We start from the raw sequence: 19413 nt of genomic DNA on the forward strand, positions 1-19413 counted from the left end.
AGGGGAAACTGGGGAGAAATCTCTGCTTCTCCCCTCTGCACCCCTGCAATGTGCAGGCTCCTGGATGCTCAGCAATGCTGGCCCTTCCTTTTTCCTCCCCAGCCATAATCCTGAGGGGAAACTGGGGAGAAATCTCTGCTTCTCCCCTCTGCACCCCTGCAATGTGCAGACTCCTGGATGCTCAGCAATGCTGGCCCTTCCTTTTGTCCCCAGCCATAATCCTGAGGGGAAACTGGGGAGAAATCTCTGCTTCTCCCCTCTGCACCCCTGCAATGTGCAGGCTCCTGGATGCTCAGCAATGCTGGCCCTTCCTTTTCCCCCAGCCATAATCCTGAGGGGAAACTGGGGAGAAATCTCTGCTTCTCCCCTCTGCACCCCTGCAATGTGCAGGCTCCTGGATGCTCAGCAATGCTGGCCCTTCCTTTTTCCTCCCCAGCCATAATCCTGAGGGGAAACTGGGGAGAAATCTCTGCTCCTTCCCCTCTGCACCCCTGCAATGTGCAGACTCCTGGATGCTCAGCACTGCTGGCCCTTCCTTTTTCCTCCCCAGCCATAATCCTGAGGGGAAACTGGGGAGAAATCTCTGCTCCTTCCCCTCTGCACCCCTGCAATGTGCAGACTCCTGGATGCTCAGCAATGCTGGCGCCTCGCCCGCGGTGTCACCGCGCTGCAGGCAAGGCAGGAGGGGGTGACACCGCTCTGCTTTCACCCCCTCTCCTCCGCTTAAAAAAGTTGTCAGCTCTTCCCAGATAAATTTAATTGGCCCCGTGCTCTGTGTCCTTCGGTATCTGGGTAGCTGGGGCCGCGGAGTCCCGGGAGGATTGGAGCAGGCCGACGATAAGGCACTCAAGGATCTCACTGTCAACAATACACGGAGTCCCCGCTGTAGCAGCTATTAGCTGCTCTGATCTAAACCTCCAATTAAAGTGGTGATTAGGCCCAGTGAGGCATTCTCCGGCCATGAATTATTCATCTCCCTTCACAGTAACAGCACCAGGGGGGATTAGAATGAGAGCTGGTGAAAACAGAGGCATTTTAAGCAGGGTTTTAACCATATACAAGCAAACATTTATCTTTCAAATCTTTCATCTTTGCTGCTTCTGGAAATTAAAGCTCCCACACCCCATGCCTGCCCCTTGAGACCTGTGCTGTGGGTGGAGAGTGGGGACACAATGCTGGGGACATGGGCAGGATGGGCAGGGTCCAAGGACTCCACCTTTCTCCTGCCACACCAAGAGGGCAAGGGAAGCCCCGGGATCTCACCTCAGAGGCTCATGAATCACAGAATGGTTTGGAAGGACCTTAAAGCTCATTTCATTCCACCCCCTGCCATGGGCAGGGACACCATCCACTGTCCCAGGGTGCTCCAAGCCCTGTCCAGCCTGGCCTTGGGCACTGCCAGGGATCCACAGCCTCTCTGGGCACCCAGAGAAGGGCCTCAGCAGCCTCATAGCCAAGAATTTCTTACTAATATCTAATCTAAACCTAAAGTTAGTTGTGAAGCCATTCCCCCTTGTTTAGTCACTCCAGGCCCCTGTCCACACTCCATCTCCCTTGTAGGTCCTTTCAGGAACTGAAGGCCACAATTAGTCACCCCAAAGCCCTCTCTTCTCCAACAACAATCCCAATTCTCTCAGCAGGGCTGCTCCATCCCTCTGCCCCTGCTGGTGCCTCCTCTGGGCTCACTCCAACAGGTCAGAGCAGGGGAGGAGGTCGTGTGCAGCTCCCAGTCCAGGAGAGACCCTCTGGCAGATGTCCCCTGCTCCCAGCCCACCATCAGCTGCCTCTGGGATCTCTGTGGTACCTGGTGACCTCCTAGCCAGCCTCTAACAGGGCACTAGATCAAAAGCTTTTTCACAGCTCCAGTAAATTATGCCTCAGCTTCACCCATCTGCTTCCCAGCTGACACTTCCTGAAATAAATTAATCAAGCCTATTCAATTATAGCCTCATTTCTGTATGGCTTCTTGCTGATCCCCACCTTTGTGAGACACTTCTCTCCCCTCTGGGGGCTGCAGGAGCCCCTGGATGGGGCTGGAGTGACAGTCCCCAGCCCCTCTGCACAAGAGGCTTTGTGCCCAGGTGCCCTGCAGCCCCCAGGATGCACAGGGATGATGCTCAGGAGCCCTCAGGAGCACAGCCATTAGCTCTGGGGCAGGAGCTGCCCTCCTGGGTGCCAGCTTGTGCACTGCCATGCTGCTTTCAGTCTTATTCCTTTTCTCTTTTAGTCCCCTGGGAAATTTCTGGAGTCTCCAGTCCTTTTGCCTCATGAAAATCAATAAAAAGCAAATATAACCCAGTGTAAGGCCAGTGCAATGATGCCTGCCCTGTCACCCTGGGGTGTGTGGCTCACACACAGCTCGAGCTCCTGCAGATGGGAGCCTTGTTTTTCCTGCCTGCCTCCCTCTCCTGCCTGCTGGAGGGAGATAAATCTGGCTGAGGTGGGGTGAGGGAATGACAGTTACCCTGCAAAACTAAAACAGAGTTTGTGTTCCAAGCTGTTCTCAGGCTGAGGAGTCAATGAGGGGGAGTTTTGGCTTCTCCTCTCCCTGAGCCACCCCTGCAGGACCCAGCTCCTGCATGCCATGGGATTGGGGTGCTGTGGGAGGCTGTGACACCCAGGACCCCCTGTGGGGTAACACCAGTTCCCCAGGAGGCTGCATATGGTGCCATGCCTGCACAGACAGCCTGTGGGGAGGCAGGTGGCACGGGGTGGGCACACAGATGGCCACGCTCCAACCACAGGGAGAGTGGGGGCATTTCACATTTGCAATGTCTCAGATCAATTTATTTCTAGGTTCCAGAAAGTACAGCCATGGAGAGGAATCACAAAGTGGAGCTCAGAGAAGGGGGGGAAAGACAAGGAGAGAACAGGCCCAGAGTGTACAGCGAGGTGTGACAATTTTGAATTCCTGAAGAGGCAAGAAACAGGCACTAAAATAAGAGTGAGCAGACATCCTATTTTGAGTGTTCAGCACTGATGGGTTGGACAAGCACTGCTGTGTGGAGAATCCTGTGTGACACCACCCAGAAATACAACTCCAGGCAGCAGGAGCTGAAGCAACACTCCCCCAATTCACTAAGATTTTGGAAGCAACAGAGCATCAGTCTGGAGTGTGCCAGCCTGGTCAGGGCAGCGGGCACCACTGCCAGCTCTGCACACACAGCTCTGATCCCTGGGCAACCCAGCAGCCCCTTCCCACACAGCCACACCCTGAGCCCCCAGTGCCAGCTCCCAGCAGCCTTGTTCCCAGCGTGGCCTCTCCTCACTACAGTGCACAGAACAGCCCAGAGCACCCCCAGCACAGGGCACCCCTGGGGACTCCTACCTGGCACTCGGACTCCATGCAAAGGGTTAGAAAGCGCCATGCCAATCTCAGTCATCCCATACCTCTCCAGCAAGGTGTGCCCTGTGATGCTCTTCCACTTCTCCAGGACAGGCACAGGCAGGGCTGCTGAGCCTGACACCATTAACCTGCACAGGGAAAGGCCAGGTAAGAGTATCTGAGAGCACCTTTGCTCCAGGGAGTTTGCAGCCTGACACAGGGGCACAAACAGCTCTGCGTAAAACCTGCAGCCCCAAAATCCTTTTAGCAGCACCAAAGATGTCCCCCACATTCTCAGCCTGATATGGGGTTCAAGTTAAGCAGGACAGCCTCTTACAAGAGATCCTGGGCTGCAGGACAAAGCCCTCAGCCATGTGTTACCCAGGGTGACACACAACGAGCCCCTTCTGCCTCTCCCATGCAAGAGTGGCTCATAATTAAATAATGTCACCCTTGTTCCTGTCACAGAGACACCACAGCACAACAGCCAGCACTGAAAGAGGTGATGCTGAAAGGAAAACCTGGAGCACCCAGAGAGCCAGCAGCTCACCCACCTGATGTTCTCCTGGCAATAGGCACGCACGAAATCCTGCACCTGGGGCTGGGTGAAATGCTCATCATAATATTCCATCAGCTTGGCATAGATGGTGGGCACTGCCATGAACACATTGACACGGGGAGCTTCGGAGCTCAGGAGCTTCTTCCACACCTAGGAAGGAAGGGACACACATGGGTGAAGATACACCTTTGCTATCCAAGAGTTCTTGGGAGTACAGCTGGAAGCTGTTGTGTGCCCCCACCCCTGTCCAAAACAAGCTCCCAACTTTCATCATGCCCTTATTTCCCAAGGCATAACGCTCATCTCTTGTCCCACCAGTGGATCCCCCACCCACCGTCACTCTCAAGATGATGGAAATGGCATTTGTCAGTCCTGTCATGTTGCAGCCAAGAATTTGCTCACAAAGATGGAAGCTTGTGGCAGAATCAGCTCATTCCCCTATCATGCACAGCTCTTCAAAGGCTGCACACAGCCACCAGTTTTCCAAAGCATGGCAGCTCTTCTTTGGAAAGACACAGCCCACACCTGATACACAATACACAGCTTGGAGCCAACTCTGAGGCAAAGCTGGGAAGAGGGAGGTCAGGCACTGGGAGTGAGACTTCATGAAAATGGTGAGGTGCTGTGAGAGAGCAGTATCCCTGGTGAGCTCAGAGGAGCCATCAGAATGCACAGGTAAAGCAGAGGCAGCAGCAGACAGCAGCAGCTTTTCAGGAGGGCCACCACCCCAACCACACTGTTGCTGAGAGGAATGATCCCTGTGGGAATAATGTTCTTCAGCTGCAGCTCCTGCTGGCCTGTGGGAGCTATGAATGGGGAAAAATCCCAATGACACCTCAGGGATGGGAGCCAACCATGGCTCAGAGACACACAGTCACACCTGAGCGCATTGCTCCCACACCTCAGCACTGTCCCTGCCAGGTAAGCTCTTCCAAGGCAGGAGGGAAGCAAAGCCATCAATAAATCAGAGCCCTGTGTCCCCGTGCTCTGTCCCTGCCCCCCGGTGACAAATGTGTTCCCTAACAGCTCCTGACACCGAGCGCTGCCTGGGCGCTCCCCGGCACGCTCAGCTGCACACGAGGCAGGCCCTGATTGAAGGTGAGCCAGGGATTCTCCTTCATGCTGTCACTCTGCCCCTTCCCTCCGTTCTGCTCCCTTTCATCCCTCTCTCCTCCCCCCGCAGCTCGCACTCCGCTGCCCCAGAACAATCAGCTCCTAAAAACCCTCCCAGCACCGGGGGTTGTGGTTAACAGAGCAGGAGAGCAGGACACATCCTCAGAGGCACCATCCCACCCTAGAGGAGGGAGCTCACGCTGCCCCCAGCCCAGGGCTGGCCCTCATGGGGAGAGATGAATGCACAAGGTGCAGAGGCACTGCACACCCCGGCATGTGGGACATGAACACTGCAGGATGTCCTGGGAAAGGAGAGCAGAGCTGGGATGTGACCTCCTGCACTGATGGTGGCACAGCCAGACAGGGAACGTTTCAGTCCCTGCAGAAACCCCCTACCAGCCAGATTATGTAAAATTGCATTTACAGGGGTCTAATCTACCCATGTTTGAACTGATGCCTTGAGAGGCTGGTCTGGAACAGACACCAGACAGAGCTAAATGGACAAAATAGGTATTTATTGCAAGGCCTTGGGCAGCACAAGAACCTGGCCCAGGCTGCACCCAGGTTGAATCCAAGATGGATCCCAGTCACAAGTTTTTACACTTTTATAAGTTTTGGTTCATCTACATATTGGGTTTAACTGTCCAGTTACAGCTCCAGCTCATGAAGTATTAACCCCCTGCCTTGCTCCCTTCCCTTCACAGCTGTTTGTGCTTTTTGGGTAAGGCTGTCCTTGATTCTCCAGCTGGGAAGGGATTGTTTTGTCCAACCACCCTGTGAAGAGACCCTACTAACACCTCACAGGGAGTTTCAGAGTTACACACCAGGCAGCAGAGAACCTGAAAATTAGAAAAGCTAAACCCCAAAGCATCATTTCCCAGCCCCCTTTTTCCCCAGTATCTTTCCCATTCCAGGCAGCAGGATGGAGAAGGGTCTCTCCAAAGCCAGGGCTGGATGGATCTGCCCTCCTCAGCCTGGTGCTCCCCAGGGCCATTGCTGTGGGCAGGGAAGGACGTGTGATGGCCAGCAGGGACCAGACTGTGCCGAGGGGATTGAAGGGAAACAGATGCTCAGGGCTTGTTCAATCCTTGCTGTGTGATTTTGTTTTGCCTTCCCAAGTCCTGAGCAGCTGTGGGAGTGCAGGCAGACTTCCAGTCTGGCCATGCAGCCAGACTTTGGATCTCAAAAACCCCAAACCCATGCAAACAGAGCAAGTCTCCCTTGCACCCCAGAGTCCCTGTCCCCACGTGCCAGCTCACCTCCTGCCTTAGATAAAATCCTGCACTGCAGCCACAGGAGCAGCTTTTCCATGTCACTCCAGCTCACCCAGCAACAGCCCCTTCCTGAGGATAAGCAGCTGCCTCTGGATTTGTGCCACCAGCTGCTGGGGTGATCTGCTGACAGCCAAACCTCTCCACCTGCTCTGCTCCTGCTCAGCCAAATCTGGATCCTTCCCATGTGTTTTAGCAGGACTGAGCCGTGGTACAAAGCTGCCAGCTCTGAGCACTCCACAGACCCAAGCTGGCCGGAGGGCTTGGCACTGCCCAGCCAGCTGGAGCAGCTATTCCTGGCTTCCAACTAACTGCAGGCTTTAAGAGAAGGATCTGGGAAAGCCTCGTTACCTGGCACTAATCAATCAACCCCATGCAAGGCCCCAGCTTTGTCCTTGCAGCACCTGGCACCCTCTGACAGCTCCAGCCTTGGAGCAGCACTGTCCATCCCCCTGGGTTATCCCCTGTCACTGTCACTGTCACCATGTTCATTCCCTGTGCAGCACTGGGCCTGGAGCAGCACTGTCCATCCCCCTGGGTTATCCCCTGTCACTGTCACCACGTTCATTCCCTGTGCACAGGGCACTGCCAGCCCAATGCTCTGTTTTGTTGTGCTCACCTGATACCTCCAAGTGCTTTTAAAAAGCCATGGATTTGGGAAGCAAACATGGCACCACGTGCCAGGGCTGCCAGGCTCTGCAACCTTCCCATGGAATATACTCAGGAGATGGATTAGGATTCCTTTTAGGATAACCAAGGGTTAGAAACAAAAAGTTTCTCACTGCAAGAAAGCAAGAGTGGATGGAGCTTCCCACCAGCAATAAGGGCAGCAAATGCTTTGGGTCAGGGCTGCCTGTGCCAGCAGAGAAGTGGGAGACCTAATGTTCCCAAGAGCCTTCCTGTCAGCGTGACATTCCTGATTTTCCTCCCCTCCCACTGCTCTAAAGCATATCATGAGCTGGCCAGTGGGATTTTGCCATCATTAAAGGAAAAAAAAAAAAAGGAGAAAATGACACCAGTGGGTACAAAACAAGCACAGCAAGGCACAGCTGGGAGATTTTTCCCACGTATTTTTCCCAGGACACAGATGGTGAGTGAGGATGGTCAGTCCATACAGCAACCTTCCCAACCAGCCTCCAGACCTGCTAAAATCACCTGAAGGAAGAGATGTGAGCACAGAGAAGAAAAGGCAACAACCTCTCCCTTTAGTGAGGGAGATGTGCAATGCCCCAAACCAGCCAGAAACACCAAACCCAATATCTGGGCATCTTCTCATGCAAAAGGAGAAGAAACAGTGGCAAACCCAGTTATGTGCTAATCCATGTAAGATTTTGGCTGATAGAAGATTCCCAAAACCAGCCAGAAGAACTACAAGCTGTAAAGGAAGCAAATATCAGCATGGATTTTTCCATCAGCCCACAAACGGATCACAGCCAGCCCGCGGTGCAGCCTCTATTGACAGACACAACAGCTCCTCTCTTCTACAAAATTATTGTGCCATTTTCTGTTGTAATTGAATCTTTTCAAACCTTTTCAACAATAACAATGCCTCTAATGCAAGGTTAACTCAGCCCTTTACCCCCCTCTTGCTCGGGGAGATGGGTCTGTGTTCAGCACTGACTGCTGCCATGTGGGAAGCACCATCGAGGAAAAGGGATGCCGGGGATTTTTGGAATGTCTGTGGGAGCAACAGGGCTGTGGCCAAAGCAGCTGCTTCTCTGGTGAGATCTGTGCCAAACACAAGGGTGGGAAGCTCCTGTAACTCAACAGCAGCAGCCAAGGGACTGCAGGACCACGCACACACATCCAACACCAAATTATCCCCGAAAAGCAGATGGGCACGTGAGGTAGGAGAGCACCAAGGGGAGCTCTGCTCTCTCCCAGGGACTGAGGCTCTGACACTTCACGACCAATATGCAGAGAGGGAGAAACATTCTTCTCTTCAAAGAGAAATCAGGCCCTCAGTGGCTTCGTCTCGTGTTTGTTATAACCCCAAACTGTTTGTGCTCTGTGCGACTCTGGTTTTAATCATTTATTCATCAGCACAGTTTGATGGCCCCTCTGCATTCCAGGCTGAAGCTTTTAAACCTTTCCTATGCTGGAGGCATACTGAAAGGAGCAAGTGCTTTCCCTGGGACCTGGAAATATAAGTAAATATGACAGGCTCTGGTTCCATTTTTTATATTTCCCCACACACATCAAAAGCCATTACTTGGGAACAGATGCTGAGGACAGACGGCAGATCTGGGGAGATGGGAAAGAAAACCTCTAACTTTTTAAAGCCAGGTCTGTGAGAAGTGATCAAACATAATCCATTCACTAGTGACCTACTCCTCCCTCCACCGACTCCTCTTTGAGTCTGAAATAAAATTACTCCTCTGAAGCCTCCCATTAACAGATGAAAAGACTTTCAGCCTCTCTCCAGCTGAAACTGGATGGGGGCCGCGATCCCCAGCGTGCCTGGATATTGCAGCTCAGGCTCCTCTGCTTGGATTTGCTTTTCTTTTAAAAATAAACCAAAAGAGCTGCCCAGAGTGATGTTTGCAGAAGTGACAGATCCAGGGGAGAGGCTCAGTGCAGTGCACGCTTCTCCTTCCCGGAGGCAACAGCGGCTGCCGAGCCCCGGCTGTCCCTGTGCAGCCCAGCCAAGGTAGACAGCCCCAGCACCAGCCAGCCTGGCTCACACACACACCACCAGTGACAAGGACAAAGTTTGCTCCCAGACACAGCCCAGGCCTTCAGGAGCTCAGGGCTGTGAGCACACGATGCAGCAGCACCCTGGAGCAACACCTCCCACTCATCCTGTGCCCGGCCTGCAGCTCCCTCCTACCACGGGGAAAAGGTGCCACGGGGGACAGGACACCAGGAAAGCTTGTCCTGAATCACACACCACCTCTGGGCACACAGCATTCCTATTTCCCTAGAAAGAAGGCTCCAAACAAGATTATTTTGATGGCTTTGAGTGTGACATTGTAAAACAGGGCATGGTTTTTAGAGGGCTTGATCCTCGGAGCACCTTAAGTCAGACACGCAGCAAGGCTGGCACTGAAACAGCAGCTCCTGGAACTGCAGGGCAGGAAATCTGCATCTTGGCATATTCATCATGGAAGGGGTTGCAGGGCACAGCCAGGGCTGTCACTGCACAGGCAGCACATCACAGCTCAAAGCTGCCCAGCAGAGCTGGGCGGGCAGCACACGCCACAGCTGGGTCACCCAAAATGGAGATTTCCATCACCTTCTCCCATCACTCAGCACTGCAAGTTTCCTCCTTCAGGTTCTTCACTACTCCTATTTCCCACTCTGCACAAGAGGCTGGAAGACCTCCCAGGATCTGCTCTTGTGTTTATCAATGCAGAGAGCTGTCAGGGAACCTTGTGCCATTAGAACATCTTCCCCTCAGGGCGAGATCAGGGGTGTCCAAGGCAGAGAGAAGCTCTTCCTGCTGTTCAAGCTGGAAATGGATCCTTTTTGTCCAAAAACCACAGCAGAGGATCCTATAAACCAGACACTGACCTCATTTGCTCCAAAATGGTCCTGCCCAAGGAGTGCCTGGTCTGGAATGGGAACACCAGTGTGTGACTGTCACAGCAAGCACAGGGGACACTTGGCTTCCCCAGGTCTGTCCCTCCAGACTCACTGACATTTCCACAGAGCAACAGTCCCACCACAGGCTGTGCCTGAACTGATGCAGGGAGGGAGATGGAAGGAGGCAGTCACTGGGAATGGATGCTCAAGAGGGTGCTTGGTGATGCTCAGAGCCTTCCAAAAGCCAGGAGGGGAAGGCTGATCCTGCACTCCCTCCTTAACAGAGACATTCAACTCTTCACCTCTGTCACCAAAGTGCACAACATTTGCACAAACACAGCACCTTTAAAATCCCTACTCCTGGACAAGAAATTCCCACTCCAGCATCTGGGACAGGCCAGCAGCAGCTGGAAATGCAAACAGACCAGTGCAGCTGGAAGAGCAAACTCAGCCTGGGAGCAGGATACGGAGGGAGGATCACACAGGGATGCTGAGGCTGCAGCTTGCTCTGGCTCCAGAGGAGGTTTCTGCCCTCACACTTCTCACCCTTGAACACCAATGGAACAACAAACCAGCAACACCACAGCCAGCCGTGCCCCACACAGCTGCTGGCAGCACACCCCTGGGGCTCACTGCTGCTCTCCTGCCTGCTCCACACCCACCTGTGCTCAGGTGTCCCCCCACAGCCATCCCTGCCATCCCCAACCCCAGAAGCACAGACAGGAGCACTGGATGTGCTCCCAGGGGCTCCCTGTGCAGACACTGCACCCCAAGGAGCACGAGCAGCAGGGGACTCAGTACATCACGTACGAGTCGACTAATTCTGGAAACTGAGGGTCCATTTATAAACCCTTTATTAATAAATGATTAATAGATGCAGCCATATTTTTTAATAACTTGCAATAAAAAAATGCTACGAAAAGCTTAAGCAAGACAGTCTTAACAGATGGTGCTATAAAGTGAATTATAACATGTACAGTAGCTAGTGCAGCGTAATGGATGTCCTCATTTAATAAAAAGAATCTGATTTTATGCAGCAACTTTCACGCTTGAGGCACCTCAGCACACTTTAATGAGTTGTCGTGGCCTCAGCAGTAGCCACATGCATCAGATGCTGTTTTAGTGAGGGGAAGGATGTTGGTCAGGACAATGTGCTGCTCCACAGTCCTGATTTTTAACCTTTCCTTGGACAGCTCCCAAAAACAGACGTAAAGGTCTGAAAGCTGCCACCTCCCACCCCTGCACGGCGGGGAACGACAAGCAAGCTGTGGTCTGGGGCTGGGAATGTCTTCTCAGGGAAATAAAATAAAAAAAAAAAAAGAGCATTATTCCCACCACCAAAACCAGACTGCCATCTGTATCCACGACTATAAGGCACGCCGCAAATTATGTAATTTAATAAACACTGTAATAATAAAGTATTTATTTTGTATAATGAAGTGTTAGTGATTAGAAACCAAACACACATCGGGCGTGCTGCTGCGGTTTCTCTTGAACCTTTGCCAGTATCACTCAAGGCTAAATATGTCTGCAGCAGGTTGAGAGTAAGTTCCTCGCCTTGTTTTGATCAGCCTGTCAAGTGTTTTAGCTGCCAGTCGAGTTTCTTTATATCACACTATAATTGGCTGCTTTCTCAAGGTGCAGCCAAGGAAAAAAAGCACACGGCAAAACTCGGGCTCCTTTGGCAAAATCCTCCACTGCTGCTTTGCTGCAAGCTGATTGCAGTAGCAAAGGGCACTTTGTAAACAGCTGGTGAAAATAGAGTGGAACTGAAAGGCAGCTTGCAATAAACTCCAGGAGAAAGCCTTATTTACCCTCCCGTGCTCGCTTTGGAGTGTCGATCAAACCACTCGCGGCTCCCACGGGAGGCCCTCGGAAAAATAACGGGAATGAAAGAAAGCAGAGCAGCAAATGCCGTCCCCCAGAGCCCCGGGAGCCGGTGCCCGCCGCCCTCCGTGCCCAAGTTCAGCTGCAGGGTCAAGCGGCCGCCCCCGGGCTGTCCCCGGTGCCACATCTGGGGAGAGCTTTGATCAGAGCAGGCAGCAGGGGGGTCCCGCTCCCCCATCCCCATCCCATCCCTCAACGTCAGCTCATCGATCCGCAGACGTGGGGAGGGAGCAGGGGAGAAGGCAGGGGTGCGAGGGAGCATCAATCACCGCGGCACAGGACGTGGAGCACCGCGCCCTCCAGAGGCTCCGCTCCAGCCTCTCCACGGCACCTCCAGCACAGCCTCGCTGCACCCCGAGCCTTTGGGGTCACCCTGACACCCTCAGTGGCACCTCCAGCACAGCCCTGCTGCACCCCGAGCCTTTGGGGTCACCCTGACACCCTCAGCGGCACCTCCAGCACAGCCCTGCTGCACCCCGGGGTTTTGGGGTCACCCTGACACTGCACCTCCAGCACGCCTGCTGCACCGGTTGGTCACCTGACACTTCACAGCACCACACAGCCTCGCTGCCCCCCGAGCCTTTGGGGTCACCCTGAGTGGCACCTCCAGCACAGCCCCGCTGCACCCCGAGCCTTTGGGGTCACCCTGACACCCTCAGCGGCACCTCCAGCACAGCCCTGCTGCACCCCGAGCCTTTGGGGTCACCCTGACACCCTGAGTGGCACCTCCAGCACAGCCCTGCTGCACCCCGGGGTTTTGGGGTCACCCTGACACCCTGAGCGCACCTCCTGCACAGCCCCGCTGCCCCCGGGTTGTGGGTCACCCTGACACCCTCAGTGGCACCTCCAGCACAGCCCCGCTGCACCCCGAGCCTTTGGGGTCACCCTGACACCCTCAGCGGCACCTCCAGCACAGCCCTGCTGCACCCCGGGGTTTTGGGGTCACCCTAATGCCCTCAGCGGCACCTCCTGCACAGCCCCGCTGCACCCCGAGCCTTTGGGATCACCCTAACAGTGGGGAGAACAATCTGGCAGCAATCACTGGGTGAAAGCACAGGTTATGGCAGCTAGGGATGGTCCTGCCCTCTACCACAGCATCCTGCCAATTCACTCTGGAAGTGCAGAGCTGCCCCGCTGAGATTCCAGGGCTGTCCCCCCTAAAAGGATCCGTGCTCAGGTGTCAGAGCCCCCTGACAGAAAAGGGAAGTGTGCATTTTCTGTGGCTGCTGCTCTGAGAAGCAGAAATGAGCCGTGAAGGATCACCCGGCCCTGCGGTGGCTCCGGGCCCGCCCTCACCTGGCAGCAGCACAGCCAGAGGCTCCCAGGTGTATCCCACACCTGTGCACTTTGTCCTTGCCATGGGACAAGCCTTCCCACACGTGCATTGCACACACAGGGAGAGCAGCCTGGGCAGTCACCCAGCACGGGCTCCTTTGGCTTTCCCAGGGAACCCTGCAGTGATAACACACCTCTGCTTCCTTTCTGCTCCGAGCAGCAGCAGCACCTGAAAACCCAACTGTCCCTTAGCAGTGACACTGCAGACACCCCCCAGGACACTGGGAGATGTGGATGGACAGTGCTGCATCCCAGGGGCTGGGAAATGTAGAACCTGTTCCACCTTGACTGCTGCCTGTCCCTTCCCTTCTCCCCACGCTGTGCCACTGCTGCAGGGAACAAAGGAACAGCAGAACACTGGCACTGGTGTTTCCTGGCTCAGATAGAAAACAACATTTTAACAGCATTATTCCAGTAAGGTTTCCCTCCTGCCACTTTTCCTAAAAGCTACAAGAAGGTCTGGATCTGGAAACTCACTCTCACATCACTGAGTCCAACCTGACAGCTCTGTTAACTCTTGTTGCTCCACAGAGGAAGAGCCACCTTTCCATGTAAGTGAGGAAAACCAGGATTTCCCTTACCTGGGCTGCAAAAAACTCAAAAGGCTGTGTGTTCTGTCATTAATGCAACACAAAACACTGAGGATGTAGGACTGGAAGGGGAAAATTTGGAAGGGGTTGCCCAGAGAGGTGGTGGAAGCCCTACCCCTGGAGATGTCCAAGGAATGACTGGACATGGCACTCAGTGCTCTCAGCTGGGTGACAAAGTGGGGATTGGTCACAGGATGGACTTGGTGACCTTGGAGGTCTTTTCCAGCCTCAGTGTTTTGGGGATTCTGGGAAATGCAAGTCACTAAAGAATTCAGCAAGCAGCAGACCACTAACACCCAAGAGAAAAAACAGTATTTCCACAATTCCTGGCAGTAAAAAAAAAATAAAAAAAAAAATCCACAGCACCAATTCTGGATGGAAACACTCTCAGTGTGCACAGAAGGGTTCAGCCACCCCCAGGCTGGGAGGGGCAGAGCAGCATTCCCATCCCAACACCACACTCACACAAGCTGCACCCTCTGGAAGAGCACATATACCCCGGGCTGAGCACCCCAGCAATTCCCTTGGCTGGGAACCACCCACAGGCAGTGGCTAAGGGGCTGGAACTGCTCAGAGCCCCTTCCCAGAGCTGCTGGGAGCGCAGTGCCCGGGCGCTGCTGCTCCCCTGGGCTCACCGTGTGCGCGCTGAATTCCGGGAACATGACGCACGTGGCTCCCACCCACAGCGGGCACTGCAGCTTGTTGATCACCCCGTGGACGTGGTGCAGAGGCAGCACGTGCAGGATCACATCCTCCTTCTTCCACTCCCACTTCTCAACCAGCCCCGTGGTCTGAGGAGAAAACAAACAGCACGGCCTTAGGGCAGGAGGAAACATTTCCCGAGGTATTCCCCACAGTATTCCCAAGTCATTCAATCCCCAAATTCCCTGGCAGGAATGCCAAGCCTGGGCATAAAATCTTTCCTTCAGCATCAGCAGAAGAAAAATTCCCAGCACAACAGCAGAACACAAGAGGAACACCTCCAGCATGTTATCAAAATGGTTCTTTAAATCAGCAAAGCCCTGCCTCGTTACTGAGAAATATCAACAGTGATTTTAAGTAGGACATACAAAAATATTAATCTACTGCTGCACATGCAGATTTGGCAGCAATAGTAATCAAAAAGCTAATTTTCCCAGAATTCTGTTGCCATAGTTAGGACACTGATGACATCAGGCTTTTAGCACCTGTAAGGGATAATCAGTAGGAGCAGGAAATTGCTGATAAACAGAAAGTAGGTTTCATGTTAGTAAAAATTATGAGAGAATCAAGCTTCCAAAACACTCTGCTCTGAAGGGATAATTATCTGAAGGGATAATTATCAGGTTTCTGGGTCAACAATGCCCTTCAGAGCCCAGTGCTGGCAACTGCAAAGCTTATTTCCAGCCACCTAAAAATAAGAAAAGCATCTGAGCAGTGGAATTTGGTCGTGTCTCTCACAGGAACCCTCATCCACAGGGCAGGGAACAGCTTTCAGGCTTCCTGCAGGGCAGCACAAAGGATGGGGGACTGCTCAGGCCACCCCCCAAATAATCAGCATGTTTGTGAGGGAACAGATTCTTTGCCCAATATAGCCAAGGCCTGGCTCCATCCATCAAGGCTTTCATTCCTGTTGGGACCCTGCAGGATCTGAGCACCCCAAGCAGCAGCAGCTCTCAGGGCACCCCTGAATTCCCTGCCCTCCTTCCCTAATGGCAGCAGGCTGGCAGTTGCAGGCACTGATAACCAAGTGGTGAGGCAGTCAGCAGGCTTATTCAAACTTTTAATTCCTTTTGGCTCTGAGAGCTAATGGATTTTTTTGCCTTGGGGATACAGAGCTGAATAATGCACAGGCTTCACACAGCACCGGGCTGGGCTAAGATATCTTCCAATTAGGAGCAAAGATTCTCCCCTAGTCAGAGGGCAGAAAAGCAAACTGCAAAGAAATCAGCTTTTTCACAAGAGGTTTCATCCATTCTGCTTTCCAGGAAAGCAGGGAGGAGAATCCACCTGCCCTGCCAAGGCTGAGAGCCTCACACGCTGCTGTGTGCTCACCTTCCCAGCGTGGAGGATTCCAGAGCTGCAGCCTCACAGCTCTCAGCAGGAATTTGGCAATGGAAAGGCGTTTGCAACCCCAAATCCCCTCCAGATCCCAAGGCTTTGTACCTTGGCAGGAGCCTGGCAGGGGGGCAGCAGCACTCACCACAGCCTGCACGTTCTCGTGGGTGCTGAGCACACCCTTGGGCCTCCCCGTGGTCCCGCTGGTGTAGATGATCATGGCTCCTCTGTCCTTCCACGAGGAACAGCTCGGCAAGGGCCCCTCCTCCGTGGCTGCAGCGGATCCACCAGCCCCAGAGCTGGGAAGGGGCAGCACAGGGACTCCCAGTTTCTGGGCACTGGGGGTTATTTTGCCCAGGAACTCCTCGGCTGCGATGAGCAGGGCGCTCTGGGAGTCCTGGATCACGTACTCCAGCTCGGGCACAGGGTGCTTCCTGTACAGGGGCACCGCTATGGCCCCGCTCATCCACGCAGCCCACTGGGCCACCACGTAGGAGGCATCGTTGGGGCACAGGAAGGAGATCCTCTCCTCCTTCAGGTCCCTGCTGGGGCACTGCAGGACGCTGCAGATCTCCCGGGACAGGCGGAGGCTGCGGCTCAGCAGGTCCCTGTACGTGTGCTCCCCGTTCCGGTCCACGATGGCCACTTTGTCCCCAAACGCCGGGGCCCTGGTGAACACGGGGGTGATGTCACTGCTGCAGGGGGCCCAGGCTGTGTGCAGAGCCCTGTGGGGACAGCCAGCCCTGCTCCCATGCCGTGGGCAGCGGGACAGGGCCCGCAGGAGGCAGCGGAGGGGCCGGCAGCGCTGGGGGCAGAGCAGGGGGAGCAGCATCCTGCCGGGCTGGAGCGACTCTGCAGAGAGCAATGATGGCACATCAGCAGGGCAGGGATTGCCCAGGGGGTTATTCCCACCCAGGCAAAGCGGCAGCCCTCATCTGAATAATATCCACTGTATTATTTATGTCCCTGCCTCAGAGTGCCACATCCTGGGCGGCCTGAGCATCCCTGGGTCCTGGCACGATGGAACAGGAGCAGAGATCCTTCCCTGCACAGCCCCCAGCCCCTAAACCCAGCTCATTTAAATGATGAACCAGCTTTCACAGAATCCCAGAATGGTTTGGGCTGGAAAGGACCTCAAAGCCCACCCAGTTCCACCCCCTGACACCTTCCCAGTGTCCCAGGCTGCTGGCAGACAGGGGGTGAAATGAGAAAGGCTTTAAGGTCCTTTCCAAGCCGAGACATTCCAGGATTCTGTGAAGAATCCTAAACCCCTCTGCACAGCCTGGAGCACCCCCTCCATACAGAGAGCAGAGAGGAGAGCACAGGGCTGTGGCAGGAGAGAGAGGGAGGGATTTGCTGCACAGAATCCAATCAGCACCAAAACATCCCCAGAGAGGTTCCATGACAAGAGGAGGCAGCCAAAGGCTGACAAGCTCTCACTCTCCGAGAGCGTCCGTGACACTTCCCTGACGCCGCCAATAACAACCTGATCTTCCCTGTTATTTTTGATAAATGCCTGTTAGTGCAGCAGCTCAGCTCCAGGAGCCTCCCAGCCCAGCTCCCCAGTGTGGGGAGGAGCTGGAACAAAGGGGAGCCAGCCCAGCAGCCCCCCAGGGCAGAGCTGACCAGCCTGCCCCAGCTCAGGCTGCACAAACTGCACGCACAGTTCATTTTCCGTGAGCGCTGCGGTCGCTCCCCTGCGCCTTCGGAGCATTTCCCCACCCAGACACTGGCCCTGCTCACATCTTCTTTTGCAAATCGACCTCAATTTCTGCTTCTGCAAAACAAGCAGGTGATTTAGGGTGGAAACATCTGGGGGAGCAGAGAAGCTGCAGCCCCAGAGCGGGTGAGCGTGGGAACTCCCGACGTTTGCCACCGGCATGGAAAAAAACAAAGCAGCTCAAGGCAGAGCTCATGTGATGTCTCTGCATTGCTCTGGAGAGCCTGAAATGCAAAAACCTGACCTAATTCACACCCTAAAGTGAAGCTGTGGCCATGGCAAGGTGTCAGTGCCCTGAGCATGATGAGGAGCATGAACTAAAAGCCGGTTTTGCCCAGGACCAGCGTGGCCGATGCTCTCACTGCTCTCACTGTTCCTCCAGCTCCTTCCAAAAATCAAATTACCCCGTTCCACCAGTCTGTGTTTAATGGAGCAATTCACAGCAGCACCTCCAGCCAGGCCTGGGAATGCTGGGTGTTCCAGAGCTAGGCTGCAGATTTACCCCGTTTACACATGGGGTAAATCCAGGGGCTGTTTGCCATCCCCTCCTGCTGCTCAAGGACCATTGGTGGCACAAACTCCAGCAGAGCATACCTGGAAACAAGACTTGTCCCTGGATCCCTGGGAAGGTGAGGGCAGGGCAGAGATGTGGTTCTGCTGCCTTGGAAGGGAAGGTTCAAATCCCCTGGAAGGGAAAATCTGAGCCCTCCTCCTCCTCCTAAGGCTGAAGATCTCAGAGCAGCTGGAGGGCTCTCCCCAGCTCCCAGCACAAAACCAGTGCAAACTGGGAGCTGACCCACTGCACAGCCCTCTGCACTTTCTGAGCACAAAGGGCATAAAATGCATTTCCTGGAGAAGAATGACCTTTGGAGTTACTCTGAGCTGCTCCAAGGTGAATTATTATAGGAACAATCACGGCTCCAGCCGTGACTGGGTAGCTGCCAGGGTGAGCCTGACCTGCAGGACTCCACCCTTTCCTCATTCACAGGCACGGGAACACAAAAAGATTCCTGGCTGTTTCTACAACAGAGATAAAAATACTGCATTCTTAGAAAATCATAAAAAGTACTTTATTAGAAAATCATAAAGTAACTAAGGGACTTGGAAAAGACATCAAATAATGGCTGAGACGTTTCCCTTCTCACAAAACAAAAAACAGGGAAAGATTTGGATTGGAAGGGACTTTAAAGCCCATCCAGTGCCACCTCCCACTGTCCCAGGCTGCTCCCAGCCCTGTCCAGCCTGGCCTGGGACACTTCAGGGATCCAGGGGCAGCCACAGCTGCTCTGGGCACCTGTGCCAGGGCCTGCCCACCCTCAGGGCTTTATTCTCCTCTCACTCCGGAGCGGATTCCCCCCCCTGCAGCTCTCAGCCAACTCACAGCACATCCCGGAGCAGGAACGGGCACAAACCGCGCGGAGCTGCCGAGGAACCGGGGCCGCCCCGCCGCAGGCCCCGCAGCCAGCGGCTCCCGCGGGGAACGAAGGCCGGGTCCGAGCGCAGCGGGCCGAGGGCAGCGGGCCCCGGCTCTCCCCGGCTCTGGGACATCCCGGGACTGTCCCGGGGCCATCCCGGCCCCGCCGCCTCCCGCAGCCCCGCGGGGCCTCACCTGCCGCAGGGGGACCGCTCCGGCTGCGCACAGCTCCGGCGGGAACGCGGCGCCGCGACTCGAACGTTCCGCGCACAAACGTTCCGCCAGGCCGCGCCTCATTTGTAGGGATTTGGCCCCAAAACGCCCACGGGGGGCGGGGTCGGGATTCCGCGGGGCTGACTGTGCCTGCAGCCCCCGGAGTGTCACCCTCGGACGGCATGGCGGGCGGGTGTGGAGCTCCAGCTGTGCCCCGCGGGTCCGGGACCATGGGCCTGCCCTGGGGGATGTGGGGATTTGGGGGTGTGGGCAGGGGGCAGGCATCGCCTGGGCTCGGGTAACACTCGCACATGGGCATCCCAGGGGGACACAGAGATCCCAGAGATGCATGGGCACCCAGGGGACACACAGCCATGTGGGTCTGCACAGACATCCTATGGTGGCACATGGCACACGGCACATG

At 54.8% G+C, this 19413-nt stretch overlaps 1 protein-coding gene across 4 annotated transcripts in view; it reads right to left on the bottom strand.

Annotated features, from left to right (window-relative positions):
• ACSF3 (acyl-CoA synthetase family member 3) overlaps positions 1-19029 on the bottom strand; it is a 53294-nt gene extending 34265 nt beyond the window's left edge. The window contains exons 1-6 of one of the 4 annotated variants that reach the window (XM_064723549.1): positions 18744-18964; positions 17307-17419; positions 15788-16494; positions 14241-14396; positions 3880-4034; positions 3329-3474 (exon numbers count right to left, since the gene is read on the bottom strand). In XM_064723549.1, coding sequence (XP_064579619.1) covers positions 3329-3474; positions 3880-4034; positions 14241-14396; positions 15788-16474 — 1144 coding nt within the window. In that variant the 5' untranslated portion in view covers positions 16475-16494; positions 17307-17419; positions 18744-18964. The other 3 variants (XM_064723547.1, XM_064723548.1, XM_064723550.1) reach the window with 3 other exon arrangements.
• Between the last annotated feature and the right edge of the window lie 384 nt (positions 19030-19413).

Source organism: Zonotrichia leucophrys, chromosome 11, assembly GCF_028769735.1.
Source record: "Zonotrichia leucophrys gambelii isolate GWCS_2022_RI chromosome 11, RI_Zleu_2.0, whole genome shotgun sequence".
Taxonomy (NCBI): Eukaryota; Metazoa; Chordata; class Aves; order Passeriformes; family Passerellidae; genus Zonotrichia; species Zonotrichia leucophrys.